This window comes from Acomys minous, assembly GCF_964271855.1.
Source record: "Acomys minous genome assembly, chromosome: 2".
NCBI lineage: Eukaryota > Metazoa > Chordata > Mammalia > Rodentia > Muridae > Acomys > Acomys minous.
The window spans coordinates 120,636,648-120,655,356 of record NC_140484.1 but is presented as its reverse complement, the minus strand read 5'-3'; the positions used below and the strand labels follow the sequence as shown (position 1 = coordinate 120,655,356).

The following is an 18,709-nucleotide window of genomic DNA, read 5'->3' as shown; positions in this document are numbered from 1 at the left end:
CTTGTTCCCAGACACTCCTTATGTAAACAGAGCTTCTATCAGCAACACTAATATACCTTTGCTTTTTTGTCCCAAATTGAAATCTAAGAATCAGACATCCTGCATATATACTGGTTTAATTGTCTATCCTACTACAAATACAAGAATAACTTGGTTTTATTTTGTTATCTAATATATCTTTAAATCCTAAGATAGACAATAATTCATAGTAGACAATTAATGATATTTGCTGATGGTAACATAAAGAAAAATATGTTGTATCCAAGCATGTGAATAATCACTGAAGCACTTTCTACAGTTACAAAGTAGCCAACACTAAAGAATTGGTAAGTAAATAAGATACAGGGAGCAAAGGACTCTCCTGTTAATATGGATATTGAATTGATTCTATTCTCGCTCATAGGAAACAGCATTTAAGATTTAGCAATAAAGTTTTTAAAAATCAAAAAAATATAAATAATATGCTAAAACTTTCATAATTCTAGTGATATAGATTGGTAGGCAAATTAAATACAGAGATTTAATGTTACTCATTTTATTGGAAGTATCTGTAGCAAGTATTTCATATGGGTAATAGTTCTATCAGCTTTACTTACATAATTTTAATAAATATAGATATAAATGAATAAAAACACTTACAGGTAGGAAAGGTGAAGAATACATACTATCACTTCCAAGTAAGAAACTTTTTGATTTTTAATACTGCAGATCAAGAAACCTGCTTGTCTATAATATTAAAATCATAATATGGGGCAATTTTACCATAGCAGAGCTCAGAAGATGCTGTACTGTCTATGACAGTCCCTTCTCTCTCTTCTCTCATCACCTCTAGCTATGTGCATATAATCTATGTTGAATATTTTATATCAAAATGCAGAAATGAGGGCTAAAGTGTGTCACAGAATTAACATTTCATTGACAAACATTCACAGCTGAAAAGATGTGCATCTGTTTTTATTAGATGTTACCTCTGGTTTTAGATTTAAGAGATCTTTTTTATTCTATAGCAGGCAGTTCTTGCTTCTACAATAAAACCATAATTATAATTTAAGAAGTTATAAACCTAAAAAAAACCCAACCATCTTAATATTACCTTGTTATGCAGCATACAGAGCAAATCTGCAAACCACTGGAATGAGTGGATGTCTCTGCACACCCAGATAAAGTACAGTCTTCTTAGCTTGTATGGTTTCCAGTCATCCCTTTAAAATCAATGTAATGAAGTCGTGACTGGAGTTGGATAAACAATACAAAACCCACTGATTTGTGAACATTGGTTTTCATTCATAAGCAACCAAACAAGCCCCACATCCAGCCACTTCCATGCCAGCACTTACTACTGTTTTAAAATAGGTAAGATACACAATACAGAGACTAAGATGTCACCGACTGCTATATGTGTCAGTATTATAAACATATCAACTTCAAGACCATAAACTGAACTCTTGGATCAGAAAACATTGTCTTATGAGTCTCAGAAAAACGGTCCTCTGTTCAGTGAACTGTATTGTTGTGCAGGGACCAAAAGGCTGCTCAGACTTGCCTTCACTTTTAGGCGAAACCATTCCAGAAAGTTGGTTGTTTATCCCATTCCTAATAATCATTTAAGAAAGATTTCACAACCACATGCTTTGTAACATATTCCAGTCACTCTCCATTCCAAGTCTGGATGCCTACTCATGACTGTGAGGTAGAATTGAGGTTAAAAATGTTCCTTTTTTAATAACACCAAGTATCAAAATAACTTGTAATGTGTTGTCAGACACAAATGATTTCTGGATTGGAACAGGCTTATTTTTCTAAGAGTCTCCAACATGTCCCCAAATTACATCTAGTATAATATTTGAAAATGAAATAAATTATTCAAAATTATCACTCATTTGTTTTTTTACGACAAGGCCTGGCTACGTAGCCCACGTTTATCAGAAACTTGTGATCCTCCCAGCTATGCCAAAAGAGTGTTTTATTTCTTCCTCTTTTTTAAACTATTCCTTCAAACATTTTACTGTGAATTTGATCTACTTGAAAAGTGAATGGAAGCGACCTGAAAGCACCTTCTTTTTGTCATTTTATTTGTGGTTTTACGGTGATGAATTGACTTAAGTTTATAGTCTTGGGATTAAGATATTGAGACTATTTCCCATTTGAGCAATCTCAACTATGACATTTCTTTTCTTCAGTCTGTTACAAATTTGCTAATAAATGGAAGAATGGGGTGATGCTGTATCCACCATATTCTCATGAATGCATTCCCTGAACATATTCTTACAATCACTCCAGACATATGCTTCTATAATCTAGTCATCTTTTTAATATTCTGATTATTCTCCACTCCCCAATCCTATCTTTTCTCCTTTCATCACTATAAGCCCACCCTGTTACTTCTCTATCTGTCCCTTTCCCAGATTCATGACTTTTGGTTTTGATTTGTGACTCATTTAATTTACTCAGGGCCACGGTGATGACAGGATTGAGCTAATCATCAGTATGGTGGGGTCATAAACTAGCACAAAAACAAAGGCAATGGCTCTCCCTATCCCTAGGTCTATCAGTAGCGTAGAGTTTGGCAATGAAGGGAAGGAACACCAGCGCTCCTCGTTCACACCTGACTACTGATACGCTCATTCTGCAGACCCAGAGGAGGCATGGTTGCAATGGTTATGTGTCACATAGAAGATGACATTTCAAGTCTTTTCTCTATATTCTCTTTCCTTTCTGCCTGCTATTCTACTAAAATACTCTGTGATATCTAGAGAGCTTTTCTTTGTGTTTGATATTTTCAGATACAATCCATATTATAAATTTCTTACTACTTTTAAAAGTTGCCCCAATTGAATCTGAACTTTCTAAGAATAGCGTCTGGTTTTTTTTTTTTTTTTTTTTTTTTACATCCGTTGTTTTATTCCCAGTAACTCAGAGATGAACTGGCACAAGAGCACCCCAAAATATTTCTTGATCAAGTAAATGAACGGTGAGAATGTCAAGAAAGAAGGTGAGCAACTGTTAATCAGAAAAGAGGATGCATTTCTCTTTACGAAGAGCATTCTGGGAGCTACAGAGCATGTACTGAGAGTTACTGAATTATTCCCATCTTTAATGAGGAAGTGGTATATCCCGAACAGTACGTGGGAAAACTCCACAAGGAACTATTTTACGTGTAAACTAGATGTGTTTGAATATGAGGATTTCTCTATTTGAAGTGATAAAATTGTTTCAAGTGACATACAGCAGAGTGTTTAGTATTGATGCAAATGGAGTGACCCCAATGCCTCCAGCCACACAGAGGCTAACTTCATAGTTCAGTGACTCCTCAAATGGGCTTCCAAATGGACCATCAATGTACAACCTATAGAGAAGACAGACAAAGGTTGAAAAAAATAAAAACAAGTTAATTTTCTGTAACATGTACCATTCATGCTGAATTCAAAAATCTATGCATTGTGACAGCCTGGGCCTTATCGCATTTCCTACTGTCATAAATGTCAAGGAATAAGCAAATTGTATAGAACTATTGATAGTAAATAATGAATTTCCTTCCATTTTTAAATTTACTAAAAGTTTAGGAAAGCACAGAGAGAATAATATGTTAAAGCTCTGATCATATTCACTGTGATAATAGACAAAATGAAAGTATTAGTCAAGTCACTACGTTGAAACTGACTAGAGTACCCTTCAGAAGAAAATAGACATATCTACTCACAGATGTACTATAGGAACAGAAAATCATAGGAAGCAGAAGGAGGTGGAGGAGGAAAAAGAGGAGGAGGAAGACGGCGAGGAGGAGACTCATCTAATGTTACTTCTTTTAATATAGTTCAATTAGTAAAATAGGAACTACTGAAGAAATCACAAAATAAATTGTCCTTACTCTGCGTGTGCTTATGTGTATGTGTGTGTGTGTGTGTGTGTATGTGTGTGTGTAAGTGTGTGTAAGTGTAATATACAACCATCCTTAACTGAAAACAGAAATTATGAAATGTCCACTTAGTATCCATCCTTCTTTTCTTAGTAACAGAACATTAATTTTACTCAGGAAAGCAAATGTCTAGCCAAAACACCACATTCCTCAGATTCCATTCATCTGTTTTGACTGTGTGGCTATTTTGGCAGATGCACGCAGCCATCTCACTCGCATGCTGTGACTTTCATTTCACCTTTCTTTATGCATCCCTGATGTCTAAAATGTTCATTTTATGGTCAAATCAGTTATCAGTGATTACTGTAGAATCAGCATACTTGTAAAATTTGTGTCATTTCAGACATTTTGATAGGATAGATGTGATGTATTATGAGACACTATGATTTTTAACGATTTTTTCATTATATCTTTTCTAACAGTATCCATATATATTAAAAAAAATTGTCTATACATGTCATTTATCTTTGGAGGCCACTAAAACAGAAGGACAGTAAGACTGTACACATGTGGATTAATGGTTAGGTAGCTGATAAAATAAATTCATTCATAAGTTATTTCTTTGAATTCTGGGCTTCATGGTATTTTGTCATTGCTTACATTTGTTTTCTACTTTCACACATGTGACTTTATTTTCCAGGAACATGTGATTACATTGGTTCATATGGATAGTTCTATTTACTGGGTTCTAAATACAGGCAGTTTGCCATTTTTTTGACAGGCAATGCCATTTCCTATCTATGGTAACCATGTGTTGACCCAGAAAAGAGAAACAGATCGACTCTCTGCATTGGTGCTTGAATGATGCCATCCTCGAAATTCACTGCACCCGTAGAAGACACTGCATATGCGGAGAAGAAATTCCTTTAGTGTTTTACCACACCGAACCACATTGCAGCGCTGTTTCAAGATTAACTGTTTACACTGGCAGAACTCGGGCCATCTTAGGTAATGCATGTGTGCTATCTAGAGAGAAAACTTGCAAATGTTGCTGCTGAAAAATACTATATCTAGTAAAAAGAAGAAAAATAACACTTTTACCTAATGGACTAACAACCAAAGTTAATATGTCTAATGTAGTGTTTCAAACATATCAGACATCCTACTACTAAACACATTACAGAATTACATGTGACCAATTCTTATTCTGTCTACTAATTCATATCTTTCATTTAGTCAGCAACCATGAACTATGTGTGAATTATTTGTATGATAAAGCTGTTTTTGATTCAAGACCAATGACTTGATATCTACCATATAAATTTTTCTATCTTCTTCTGAAAGAATCATCAAATGAGATAAAAAAACAAATAAATTAATTGAATGCAATGATGTTTTAAAAGAAGAGATGTTCTTTGAAAACTTCAACAATAATCTTTATACTTTATTTCATTAACAACTAAGTGAGAGGAATCATGAAAAAGACCATTTTGATAATTGTCTGTGTCCAAAACAACACATGGTTCTCCCTCCCCAAACAGCTATTCTCTGGTGTTTTGTAATAGCTTTGAATAAGATCACTAGAACTTGGAGTTCCAGCCATTTACTAGGAATGAGATCACAAACCAGCTACTTGACCTCTATAAACTCCATTTCCCTCACTTATAAAAAGAGACAAGATTGATTATACAGAGGAAAACTGTTAGAATTGTAGAATGTAAGAAAATATCAGAGATACTAGATACAGCATAGACAGAGCTCAAAACAACATGGGATGGTTTGTATTTACTCTGATAGATGTCGGAGAATCAGCTGCTGTTTATTCAAAATACCTTTAATAATTTGTTATAAATTGACACATTTAACCATTATTTTGAAACCTGAATTTACCATGAAATATCTAAATCAGCTTGATCATATATAACTCAAATGCTTACTTTGTTATGGTGAAAGAAAATAATAACTACAAAATCATTTAGTGACTGGTTAGTTGGCAAGACCTAGTTTTTTTTTTATGACAGGTAGAAAGACAAATTAACATAACTTAAATATAATTTTTCACACCTTAACTTTATAATATACAAAATTCCTTGGCTTTTATTTTTGAGTAATATGGTTGTTAGTACCTGAATTTTACAATTGTCATATATGTGACAAGATTATAGAGATTAAATACAAGTGTTCACTTCTATAAAACTGCAATAGAGATATGGACATATTTTTAAACTTCAGTTGATAAGTGATGAAAAGTTCTATTACAAAAGGCAGCATATCTAAGTCAAAGTACTATTTCTTTTCATGACTCACTCCCAAACTATATAAGCATATTTATATTTGTGTACATATTTTCCCTTAAAATAATTTCCATTTCTATTTTCTAAATTGCTTTAGTTGTTAAGATGGAGTTGGTTAACCTGTCATTTGAGGGGTTTTTTTTTTGTCTTGTTTTGTTTTTTTAATGGAGAAACTCTTCAATTGTAAACTAATCCAATTACATGAAAGACATAAAGATATTCAATAGTTCTCAAAACTTTCTCCAGGCTCTCGCTATTCCCTTCTGAATGAGACTGATTTTATAACAAACTAAAATTGAGTTTCTTTTAAAGATATGTGTGGGACTCAGCTGGATAAGGTTGAAGTCTGACTTTTCAAGACAGTCACTTTTTTTGGTCTATGTTGGTGGATTCCCTTTTCTCAGCTGGGTTCTTACTCCACCTGATCTGGTAAGCCCAGCTTTTGTAAGGAGGGTCACATAACCCCAAAGAAGATTACAGGCCCAACCCTTTCCTAATAGGGAACTTGCTCACAGGGAATTCCTGGAAATGCCCCACCCAATGCTGAGGAGATCCTAGCCTCCAGCAAACGACCTTTAATTTTATTTAGAAATTATCTCCTCATCCATAGGATAATTAAGTACTGCTTTCTCCTTGTGATAGGATGAGGCATTACTGTATGTAAATGACAGACTGTACCACTGTATGTAGGGTCAGATCAGTTTGGTTAGATCAAGAAGCACGGATGTGGGTTGCAGAGGACTGCCTAGAAAGGGAAGCCATATTCCTTCCTCAGCCTCTGTTCTGTTTCTTTCTCCTGGCTAGAAGGTATAACCTCAGACACTGAGGAGCTACACTGAAATCATCAGAGGGGTTAGAAAGAAATTTGTGGACAGCTTAGATGTAATTTTCTGACACTGTATCAGCCCCAGAGGCCATTTATCTTGGTACTTGTTAAATAAAAATACTTGTGTGTATGTTATACCACACTACAATTGCTAGGCATGACACCTTGCAATCTACTCACCCTGTAAGATAAAACTGGTATTATAGCTAACATCATCTGCTTCCCACCACTCCACTGGCATCTAAGACCTTGTCGCTTTTGAATGCTACAAGCAAGGGTGCACCTTTTCAGATGATCTACAATTGAATGCTTCAGTTAAGTAATGTGGTATTTCTCAGTCTATTTTGTGTCACTTTAAAAAGTTCCTGATACTGGGTACTGTAAACAAACAAACAAGCAAGCAAAGAGAATAAAGAAAGATAGAGACAGAAAGTCATATTCAATCTATACTTCTACTTTAAGTATCAAAAAACCTTCTAACCTAGAAACTTGACACAGAAAATACTTAAAAACATCATGATTTTTCTTTCAAATGAAAAACACTTAGGGTTTGCATACAACCATTTCATGCTTCTTTAAATGCATGCCTTTACAATTTATTTACATTTTTAAGATGCATGTATGTGTGGGGGGGGGGTTGTGCATGTGTGTAGGTGCCCTTGGAAAGCAGAAGAGGGCAGGAGATTCCTTGGCACTGGGAGTTACAGGTAATTTTTGAGGCCTTCCTTCTAAAATGTTTTTAATTAAGAAAAAACAATTTAAGTTTTATGTCAGAGCTTAAAAGCAGAACCTAAAGCTGTTTATGCAAAATGTAATCAGTTCCAGGAGCTTTACTGATTATTCTATAAACACCTTCACTCTAGAGCCATAGAATAAGGTAAAGGGGGGAAAACACATTTCCATTTTATTATAGTGGGAATTTAAACCCAAAACATCAAGTGAGTTTTCCCAAGATCACAACTTCTATTTAAGGAAAAGATCATTCCTAAACTCTGTTCAAATCTATCTCCAGTATTCCTTTCTTTCATGACCAGACATTAATCATGACTGTCAATCACCACTTATTTTGGTTTGGGAAATAAAGGGCATATAGTCATAGACCATCCATCAGGTAACAATTTCTTCTTCATCTGGGAGAGAAAATGATTATGATTAACTACTCCCCAGGAGAAGATGGTATTGCAGTTTAGAGCACTCAGGAGATAATTACGCCAGTAAAAGCTATACAAAATGGTGAGGGAGCATTAAAAGCCTGAATGGTCTTCAAAACCTGTTTTTACTTTAATAGGTTGCAAACTAACATGTGCATCTGACTCTCATGGAGGGTTTATTAAAACATACAGATCAGAATCCTATCCCTAGACTCTTTATTTAAAGTCAGTATGCCTGGATAAAGGCTAAGACATGAAACTCTAACAGTATCCTGTGTGATCCTGACAGCCTCAGCAGAACTGAACTATTTTTTTTTAAAATTTTTTATTAATTGATTCTTGTTACATCTCAATGGTTATCCCATCCCTTGTATCCTCCCATTCTTCCCTTCTTCCCATTTTCTCCTTATTTCCCTCCCCTATGACTGTTCCTGAGGGGGATTTCCTCCCCCTGTATATGCTCATAGGGTATCAAGTCTCTTCTTGGTAACCTGCTATCCTTCCTCTGAGTGCCACCAGGTCTCCCCTCCAGGGGACATGGTCAAATATGAGGCACCAGAGTTCGTGTGAAAGTCATACCCAACTCTCCACTCAACTGTGGAGAATGTTCTGTCCATTGGCTAGATCTGGGTAGAGGTTTAAAGTTTACTGCCTGTATTGTCCTTGGCTGGTGCCTTAGTTTGAGCGGGACCCCTGGGCCCAAATCTGCTTATTGCTGCTCGTTCTTTTACATACAGCAATTAAAGGAAATCCCAGAAGTTCCTAACATTTGGATTAAAACTATGTAGGGGATGATATACCTAACTCAGTGGTAAACACCTGCCTTCCTAGAAGACACTAAGCCTGGCATGTCATCCCCACTTCTGGAATCACAAAAATACAAAACAAACAAAGACCTGGTTAGGATATTTGGATTGCAATAGCCACATAAGGAAGGAAGCCCAGCTAATAAATACTAAGAAATCCTTCACTACAACCATTCATTATTTTAGAATGAAATGATTAAATTCTTCTGAATAGGAATTGTCATAAAATAAGCATGGTCTTGAAATTATATTCTTATATCCATTATGAGTTGACACATTTAATTTAAGAATGGCTTTTAACTTACTTGTTAGTATTCATTTAAGCAACATTTCTGAAATTGTGGACTAAATCTGATAACTTCTGTTTGTCTAGAGTTGAGTATATTTTTGATGGGTGATAATAACGTCAAAATAATAACAGCAACATGGGATTTTTAAGTTTTTTGTTTTCTTCTTTCCATGTTGGGGAACAAAGCCAGGGCTTTGCACTAGCAAGGTATGACTTTATCATTGAAAGACATCCAGCCCAGATTTTAAAGACTTTTCACAAAGGAAGCATTTCAGAACAATCTACTAGTCAGAAACAAAAGTCTCAAAACTACCAAAGACTTCATAAAGACTGCTGAGACTGAAAGGTGTCTGGCAGGTAATAGTAACAGAGTGTGGGACCAACTAGCACAGTCAATGTCTCTCAAGAACTCACACATGTGTATCTCTTTGGATTCACCTACATCCCCAGAGTGTTAGAGACATTAGGCTAACCTCCAGCCAGCTGATTCCCATGGGCCCTCTGGAACCAGTTCTTACAATTAAGTGAGTTACTCTGTCACTCATTAAGGGGCCCTCTTGTTTGCCTACCAGCTTCTGGACTTATCCTATCTCTTAAACAAAATCTTTACATTAAAGCAATGCTTCCATTTTTCTAAAATCACTTGATTTTAGTGGTCTGTATGTTCTGAAGTTCCAAAGACTCCTGTCTTTTTTATTTCTGAGTTGAATCTCAGGGGTCTTCAATGTTAATACCTGCTAATATTAGGAGATAACTTCCTTTTGACATGTTGCTTCTCTAGCTTTGAGATTAGCAATAGCATCCGGAACACTCAAGATTCAAAAAATTACTATTTTTAGTTCTCTTGCCAGGTGGGTATTAGAATCCCAATAGTACAAAAGTCCACAGTGTAGGGATGAAAAGACAGGAGACAATATTTTTTTTTGTTTATTACGTTTTAAAATAGATCTGTTTTATTTTTGGTTTTCTAGATAGGCTCATGTTGTGAGTGTAGGTGTTTGTGGAAGTCAGAGGCACTAGATTGCTTACAGGCTGTTAGCCATCTGATGTGGATGCTGGGAACGAAACTCGGGGCTTCTGAAAGATCATCAAGTCTCTTAACCATTGAGCATTCCTATAGGCCCATCAACGAGAGGCAATATTAGAACAGTCTACGTATTGTAAAGAAGATCATAAATAGTTGTAGCTGTGGAAACTTCTAAAGTAGCACCCATATCACAGAGGCAGGAGCACTACAGGAAAGGGCTTGAACCTGCCAATAGATGCTTTCACCATGTCATCTTTGTCATCCCTCTGAGAGTGTCAATACTGGAGGGCAGTAAGCAGACACCACACAGAGCTTTCAAGCTACCCCCGAAGGCAAAGCTTACAGTCAAGAAAGTACAGAACATACATGAAAGTGGGGAATATGATGAGAATTCACTTCTTCATAAAGACCAGTTGCTTTGCATCATTTTATTTATGGTCATAAATCTGTGTAAGGTACAGTTATGCCAGGCACTGTTCCTTCCTCAAAATGATGTAAAGGGGAAACATCTTCTTTATTTTCAATCAAAATATATATTAAAAAAGAAAGATACTCATAGAAAGTCATTTCCCATCAAGAGGGTATTAAAAGAGCCTGAAGTTGCCAAAACTCAGACTACTCCTTTTCTCTCCAGTTTGCCCATCTACTCAGGCACCACTACATTCTTTAGGTTTTGCCTTCTGACATCCCACTGTAGCCATGCAATGATTCCTATCATCAGCACCTCATGGATTGTTATCTGAGTGTGAAATGTTGGCACGGAGATTATGTTGACCCCAGGCAATATATCACACCTTGCACTTGACTCATGATTAGTGTATGAAAATACAGATTAACTTTTATTTGCATTGCTTAAAGCGTTCTCACGACCCTCCACTGTCGTAACAACAGAGCCCAAGTTCCTTTAGATGGGAGACCGGACTGAATCATCTTTTTGTCTCTTTACATTCTTACTACTATAGTTTGTCTACAGGTGGCTGCACCACCCAATTTCTAGGTAGCTGGAGGTGATTCCTATAGCATTTCTTCTTGGTTTTGCTGAAACGACCTCTCACCTTGACAATTTGACTCAGTGATAAAATTAAACTTTATGTATTTAGATAGGCCCTTCTTTTTCCTGCTCCCATATAATTAAATATTTCTCTAAATATGCCAACACAGTGCTATGATTTATTCATTAAACTGACTCTGCTTTTCACTCTGGGGACTCTACATTCTTCAAATACACACACATACTCCCATCATTTTTATAATATTGATAATTATGATCGGGGATATGTATTCAACACATGTTTGATGATGGTTGAATAAAAGAGGTTGGATAGATGAATAGGAGCCAGCATAACATAATTATAATTTTGGATCAAACAGATCTGGGTTTGAGAAACAGTGGCACCACGGGATTTAGTTACAACATTTATTTGCTTTCTTCTCAGTCCTCTGACATAAAAATTGGAAGATTCTAGGAAAATTATAAAGATTATATAGAATTATTCACCTAAATAATTAGTATATTGCTAGGTGGTGGTGGAGCATGCCTTTAATCCCAGAGACAAGTGGACTTCTGTGAGTTCGAAGCCAGCCTGATCTACAGAGTGAGTTCCAGCACTGCCAGGACTACACAGAAAAACCCTGTCTCAAAGAAGTAGGAGGAGGAAGAGGACGGGGTTGGAGGAAGGAGGAGGAAGAAAAAGGCATAGGAGAAGAATGAGGAAGAAGAAGGAGGAAGGGAGAGAAGGAGGAGGAGAAGGAAGAGGAAGAGGAAAAAAAATAACCCAATATACTATCATTCCTGACACATGAAGATATTCTGTATGTTACTAATATTTCTTTATTATTATAAATGATAATGGAAATTTGGTCAAATATGTTACACATAAATGAACAAGAAATACTGAAGAGGGAACGATAATTTCTAGAAATAGAACTCACAATACAGAGGAGAGACAGGAAGATCATTGAGCAAAGAGATGAAGTCTGAGGTCATCTGAGGACTTTAGAGATATTACACAAGATTATCATTTGAAGCCACTTTTAGGCAGCCAGTTGGAAATGAGAGTGGGTTGAGACACAGATTTTGCTGTCCAAACAATTAAGACTGTTCTTTGGCAAACAAGCCAAAGAACAATTCCGACTTCTTTCATAAATAATATTTCTCTTTACAAGTCCTACTGTTCACAGGACTTAATCCTTGTGCAAACAAGGTGCAAGTAATTTCTTCCCGTACTTTCTCAATATTTTGTACATATCTACACTAAATCTTTCAGAGCTACTGGATCACATTTTGGGGCTTAATTGTCCAATGTGATGTTCAGTATAAATCATGTCAAATGTCCTCAAACATTTTGCACGTCTGAGCTATATTTTATAAGGATAGGAATATAAATATAAACGTCCTCCAGATATATCATAAACCAACATCTCTTCAGACATGATGGTGACATGAGCAGGGACTGAGCCATCAAACTTGTTACTTGTTACTTCTGTTACTTCCTCTAAACTATAAATCCACCCTTACTTTGCTGTAAGTGTACTTTTTTTTTCTTGACATTTTTTTTTCCCTCATATATTCAGACTCTGAGAACTTCACAGAACAATGTCTGCACTTGAAATCTGAAGAAAGGATGGATGTCCTTGGTTTTGGCAATGGGTCAAATGAGAGTTTGAGGATTTAAGAATGTGATTAATGAGTTTTGTTATATTTTAGAACAATGAACCCCAGAATCATCAGGAAGTGCTTTTCAAATGACATTTGCTTAATATCCAAACCACACCCACCAGATTTCATTAATGAGCGATTTTTCTACTTAATAAGTGTTTTTCACCTCAAGGACACATTTTTATATTCTCTATTATTTGTTTGATTTCTTTAGTTCAGACAATGCTGAAGATTAAAGGAAAAAAAAAACCATGCAACATCGTCAGAGTCCACACCAAATCCCAAACCCCACAGCATACATTAGTTAGAATATAGTGAGTTTATTCTTGGTATTGTCTGCGCCATAAGAACTATCCTTTGTATACAATATGTGGTAGAAAAGTTGCTTTCTATCTTATATTTTAGACCATGACATGTATATTTTTAATTTTAAAAATGAATTTATATATGTATTCCCTTTACATCTCCCAACTGTAGCCCCTCCCTCCCTCCTCCTCCTCCTCTCCCCCCTCCCCTATTCCTAAGAAAATGAGAAGCCCCGATCCCTATCCATCCACACCAGCTCATCAAGTAGCATCAGGAATGGTGAGGCAGCCCAAGCAGGGGGCAGTGATCCATGTCAGAGACAGCCCCCACTCTCCTAACTAGGGGACCCACATGAAACCTGAGCTGTCCATCTGCTACATCTGTGTAGGGGGCCAGGGTCCAGTTTATGCGTGGTCCTTAGTTGGCGCTTAAGTCTCCACAAGCCCCTCTGGGCCTTGGTGAGTTGGTTCTGTTCACCTTCTTGTGCAGCTCTTGTCACAGCATGTCCTTCTGTCAATCCCCCTCGCCCCCTCCCCCACTTTTCCACAAGACTCTCTAAGCTTTGCCCAATGTTTGCCTATGAATCTCAGCACCACTGGGTACAACCTCTCAATGGATAGCTATACTAGGCTCCTGTCTGTGAGCATAGCAAAATAATGTTAAGGGTGTCAGGGGTTGGCTCTCACCCATGTTGTAGGTCTCAGGTTGGGCCAGGCACTGGTTGGGCATTCCCTTAAGCTCTGGTCTATTTTTATCCCTGCATATCTTGTAGGCAGGGTAAATTTTGGATAGAAGGTTTTGTGGGTGGGTTGGTGTTCCCCACCCTTCACCAGGAAGGTATGCTCTTCAGTCTTCACGACCCCCTGTTACTATGAGTCTCAGCGAAAGTCATCCCCTTAGGCATCCAGAAGCCTATGCTCTCCTTGGTCTCCAGCTTGTCACAGAGACATGGTTTGTCATCTCTCTGCAAGTGCTCTGTGCTCCAGCCTACACTCTCTCCAGGTCTGACCTTCAGCCTCATTTCTCTCTGCATTCCCTCTCCTACTTTGCTCCCTCTCTTCAACCACCTCTATTGCCTATTCTATTTCCCCTTCTGAGTGATATTTAATCATCCTCACTTGGGTCTTCCCTGTTACATATCTTCTTTGATTCTGTGAATTGTAGTATGCTAATCCTGTATTATATGGCTAAAAAAGTTGATACCAATGAATCAAGAGAAGGAGGAGGAAGAGGATGAGAAGGAGGAGGAGAAAGAAGAGGAATAGGAGAAGAAAGAGGAGGAGGAAGAAAACTAAGGGAATAATCTCTATGTAAATAAACAGAAAATAGAGAATAACACTAGGAGCAACCCTTTGGTAGTAAAGGATTATTATAGGGGAGGTTCATTGCCAGCACTGAGAAACAACTTCCCCAGTCACATCTCATTGTACTTAGAAGCAGAGCTCAGTCTTCTGGATGATTTATGAGGAGTCAAAGATTGTATGTTCCAAGTGAGATACTAGTTGGTTAGGCTAGGTTACTGAAGACTTCAAAAAATCCCAAAGAACAACTACAGTTCACCAAACTCATGCTACTTACTTGGGGTAATTTCTAGATTGAATGAAGGGCAGAATCTCAGAGTCTTGGCTAGATGGAGGCAGTAGTAACTCTCGGAATCGTTCTGTCAAATCAACAACAACAAAAAATAAATATTAACTGTGAAAAAAAAAAGTCATGAGAGTACTGCCAAAATAGCATGGGTATTCTTCCTACCTGTCTGCATATACTTTATAAACAAAATAACATAATCCCATAAAATATATTTTATTATGCATTTTCATTCACATTACATCCTGATCATTACCGTTTGCTCTTATCTTCCTGCCCCCATCCTCCCTCCCTCTCCCACTCTATTCCCCTCCCCTAGACCTCTGACAGAGGGGTGCTCCTTGCCCACTTGCTGACCACAGCCTTTCAGGTCTCATCCTGTTAACCTTCTTCCCCTTCCTCTGTGTGCTTGCAGGACCTTCCTGCCAAGGGGAAGTATAAAATCCAGGGCACTAGAGTTCATGTGAGAGGTAATCCCCGCTCCTCCTCCTGCCCTTTGTAAAGAATGAGCTGTCTATTGGTACTATCTGAACAGGGCTTGGTTCTTCGCATGCATTGTCCTTTGTTGGTGCAACAGATAGTGCAGGCCCCCTGGGTCCAGATCAGCTGGCCTTGATAGTCTCCCTGTGGAGCTCCTGACACATCCAGGTCTGTGCATCCTCACCCCCACACCCCACTTTTCCATACACTCAGCTCTCTGCCAAGGGTCTGGCTGCAAGTCCCAGTATCTGTCCTGAACCCCTGCTGGTTGGAGTTTCTCAGAAGACTTATAAATGCATATATATCATTCATGTCTTTCTGGGTCTGGGTTATCTCACTCAGGATGTTCTTTTCTAGTTCCATCCATTTGCCCGAAAATTTCAAGATTTCCTTGTTTTTAATAGCTGAATAGAATTCCATTGTGTAAATGCACCATAGTTTCTTTATCCATTCTTCTGCTGAGGGACATCTATGCTGTTTCCAGATTCTGGCTATTAGAAATACAGCTGCTATGAGCAAATGTCCTTGTTGTATGGTAAGGCATCTTTTGAATATATGCCCAGGAGTGGTATATAGCTGGGTCTTTAAGCAGCACTATTCCAAATCTTCTGAAAAAGTGTCACATTGTTTCCAAAGTGGTTGTACAAGTTTGTACTCCCAACAGCAGTGGAGAAATGTTCCCCACTCTCCACGTCCTCACTAGCAGGTACTGTCTCTTGAGTTTTTGATCTCTGCCATGCTGTTAGGTGTGAGAAGGAATTTTTTTTTCTTGGTTTTTTGAGACAGGGTTTCTCTGTGTAGCCTTGGCTGTCCTGGACTTGCTTTGTAGACCAGGCTGGCCTCAAACTCACAGCGATCCACCTGCCTCTTCCTCCCAAGTGCTGGGATTAAAGGCGTGAGCCACAATGCTTGGCTTGTAAGAAGGAATATACTCTTTGGGAAATTTCTCAAAATTTCATTTTACTGTGATAGAGAGCAAAGAAATAATGTACTGAGATACAGATATACATATAGATGTATAGATATAGATATAGATATCATCAACCAAGCCAAATAAGACAGGAAATATTCATGTAATCTTTATGAAGAGGTAGAAGGATTGAGCAATAGAGAAACAAAAATATCATTGTGAATAATTGTTGACATTTCATATGCATTGATTATATTATGATGAATCACTGAATGAATAATTGTTAATGTTTTAAATGTTAAAATTATATTATCATAGTGACTAAATAAATGAGTTTAGAGGAATAAAAGAGGAGATCAGGCCACGGACTAAATTTAGATCAATAGACATCAAGGAAAATAGCAAAGGCAAGAAGGAGAAGATATGAGAGAGGAGGGAGGGATGAACGGTGTCCAATGTTGTCTTAGCAATACTACAACTGCCTAGCTGCATGCATTGAAAAGACGGTTACTGTAACGAAATCTAGACAAGATAAATCACCGTGACTCGATAGAGAATAGTTGGTCACATATCAACCAGAAAATCATGAGAATAAATATTTTTGACCAACCTACACAATCAAGCTGCAGTAATATGTATGCTAAGCTAAAATTCCTAAGTTGCTTTAAGTCTATCAACACTGAGGGTGAACACTCTCCATAACTGACTAAAAATCTACATTGGATGACATTACGCCTCCCGAGTTACTAATATTAGATGGAAAGTCCCTTATAAGAATAGTGGCTGCAAAGTATTACTGAAAAGAGGTCGTACAATTTATTTTCACATATTGAATCAGAATCATCTCACTGGTTTCCCTTTTAATTTTGATTTTGTCACCTAGTCCTTAGAACACAGCTGGGGACAGAGTAGTAGGATCTGAGTATGCTATGAGATTTTCTGGTTCAATTCTTAAGAGCAGAGTTCCAAGGCTGTAGCACATATTTTCTCTATGTGTATTTGCTCTTTAATTTGAATCCACATTTTTGAAAAATTAACTAATACCAACATCTGTTACATTGTTATTTGTAATCTATGAAGTTAATATTTGTTCCAGTGAAATGACTATCAATTATTTTTGAAATTTGTATGTTTGCTTCTTTTAAAATTATTTTTTTATTATGTAAGTTTATAATTACATAATTTCCCCTTCTCTTTCCTCCCTGCCTTCCTATATACACCCTTCTGCTCTCTTTCAAATTAATGGTTTCTATATTCTAAGGATACATCTCCTTACCTTTTAGTTTAGGTGAATAGTTTGCAATGTTTACCTACTTCCAATTATTTTAGACACTTAGTCCTTTTCTAAAATAGATTCTGAAAATAAAATTAAGCCTCAAAGAATACAAGAACTTTATGTATCAAGTAAAAGAATGTTTTATCAAAAAAGCATAGTAGATATCTTTGGTAACTAAAAGTATACGTTGAAATTCAGAGAAAGATTTCTAAACTTGCTTAAAGCAGACAAAAATGTAAATTCTCAATGTATATTAGTTGCTTTGATACATTATTTTTCCAGAAATGGGACTGTCTTTCTTTATGTATATCTCAAAACCTTCCGATTATAAAGCCATGTTTAAAAGCCTCTAATTATACAATTATATAAATAAATAATAATATCCACATATATATGCATAGTAAACACAAAGAGCACCGAATGAACATTATCAGATATCTTTATCAGGTGTTATGCATGACTGTTAAAAAAAGTCCAGAGACACACAATAAATATGCAGTCTTTTGCAGCTTTGTCTTTTTAAATGTTTTATTATTATATTAATACATTCCTAAATGTGATCAATTATATTTTTTCTATTGTACTGCATTCACCGATTGTAAAGATAAATTATGTATGATGATCAGCCTCTCAGATCCCCATTCTTCATCTGATTCTAAAGAAAACATAATTTGATTTTTCATTTGCTGAGAAAGAAAAGTAAAACTCTACTTCTTGTGCAGCGAAAGGCCAAACTGAATGTGGTTTCTCAGCTGTCATGTGATTTCCTTGGAAAAGAGCAATTTTCCAACAGTAGCGTTCAGGCCTTTCACAGGGCATCTTAGAGGAAGATGTTAAAGCTACTGACAAGAACCGAGGGACGCACTGCAGTGCTGCTGTGATGAGCTGACTAATGAAGTAGAGATGTCTGGAGGTGATTTTCCACCAGTAGGGGATTCCTTCATTGACACAAGCTTTTATAAACCTTCACCTTCTTTTTCTTTTTCTCGAACTCAATGAACAAAACAGGCCTAGAGGAAACCCTACACATAATTACATTAACCTGTGCCATATAGACAATCATTTATGATACAATCTAGCTATTGATTCACGAACAAAATAAGAAAAGTATTTTTCACAATTTAGAATGATTTTCTTTTTGGTACATTTGCTATGATCCAGTTTCATGTCAACTTTGGGGGAAATGATAAATCTGCCAATATCAGCAACGTGATGTATAATAACGAAAACAGGAATTTGTGT

The 18,709-nt window shown here is 36.8% G+C and overlaps 3 protein-coding genes across 4 annotated transcripts in view; 1 reads left to right on the top strand and 2 right to left on the bottom strand.

Annotated features, from left to right (window-relative positions):
- The window catches only part of GRM5 (glutamate metabotropic receptor 5), an 879,135-nt gene that overhangs the window by 622,595 nt on the left and 237,831 nt on the right, over positions 1–18,709 (bottom strand). The gene's annotated exons all lie outside the window — the stretch shown is intronic.
- The window catches only part of NOX4 (NADPH oxidase 4), a 132,014-nt gene that overhangs the window by 14,027 nt on the left and 99,278 nt on the right, over positions 1–18,709 (bottom strand). For both annotated transcript variants that reach the window (XM_084772160.1, XM_084772161.1), the window contains 3 exons: positions 14,793–14,874; positions 3,227–3,346; positions 1,094–1,202 (listed from right to left, as the gene is read on the bottom strand). In XM_084772160.1, coding sequence (XP_084628286.1) covers positions 1,094–1,202; positions 3,227–3,346; positions 14,793–14,874 — 311 coding nt within the window. The remainder of the gene's footprint in view (positions 1–1,093; positions 1,203–3,226; positions 3,347–14,792; positions 14,875–18,709) is intronic.
- Positions 1–18,709, top strand: part of TYR (tyrosinase) — a 127,744-nt gene that overhangs the window by 91,464 nt on the left and 17,571 nt on the right. The gene's annotated exons all lie outside the window — the stretch shown is intronic.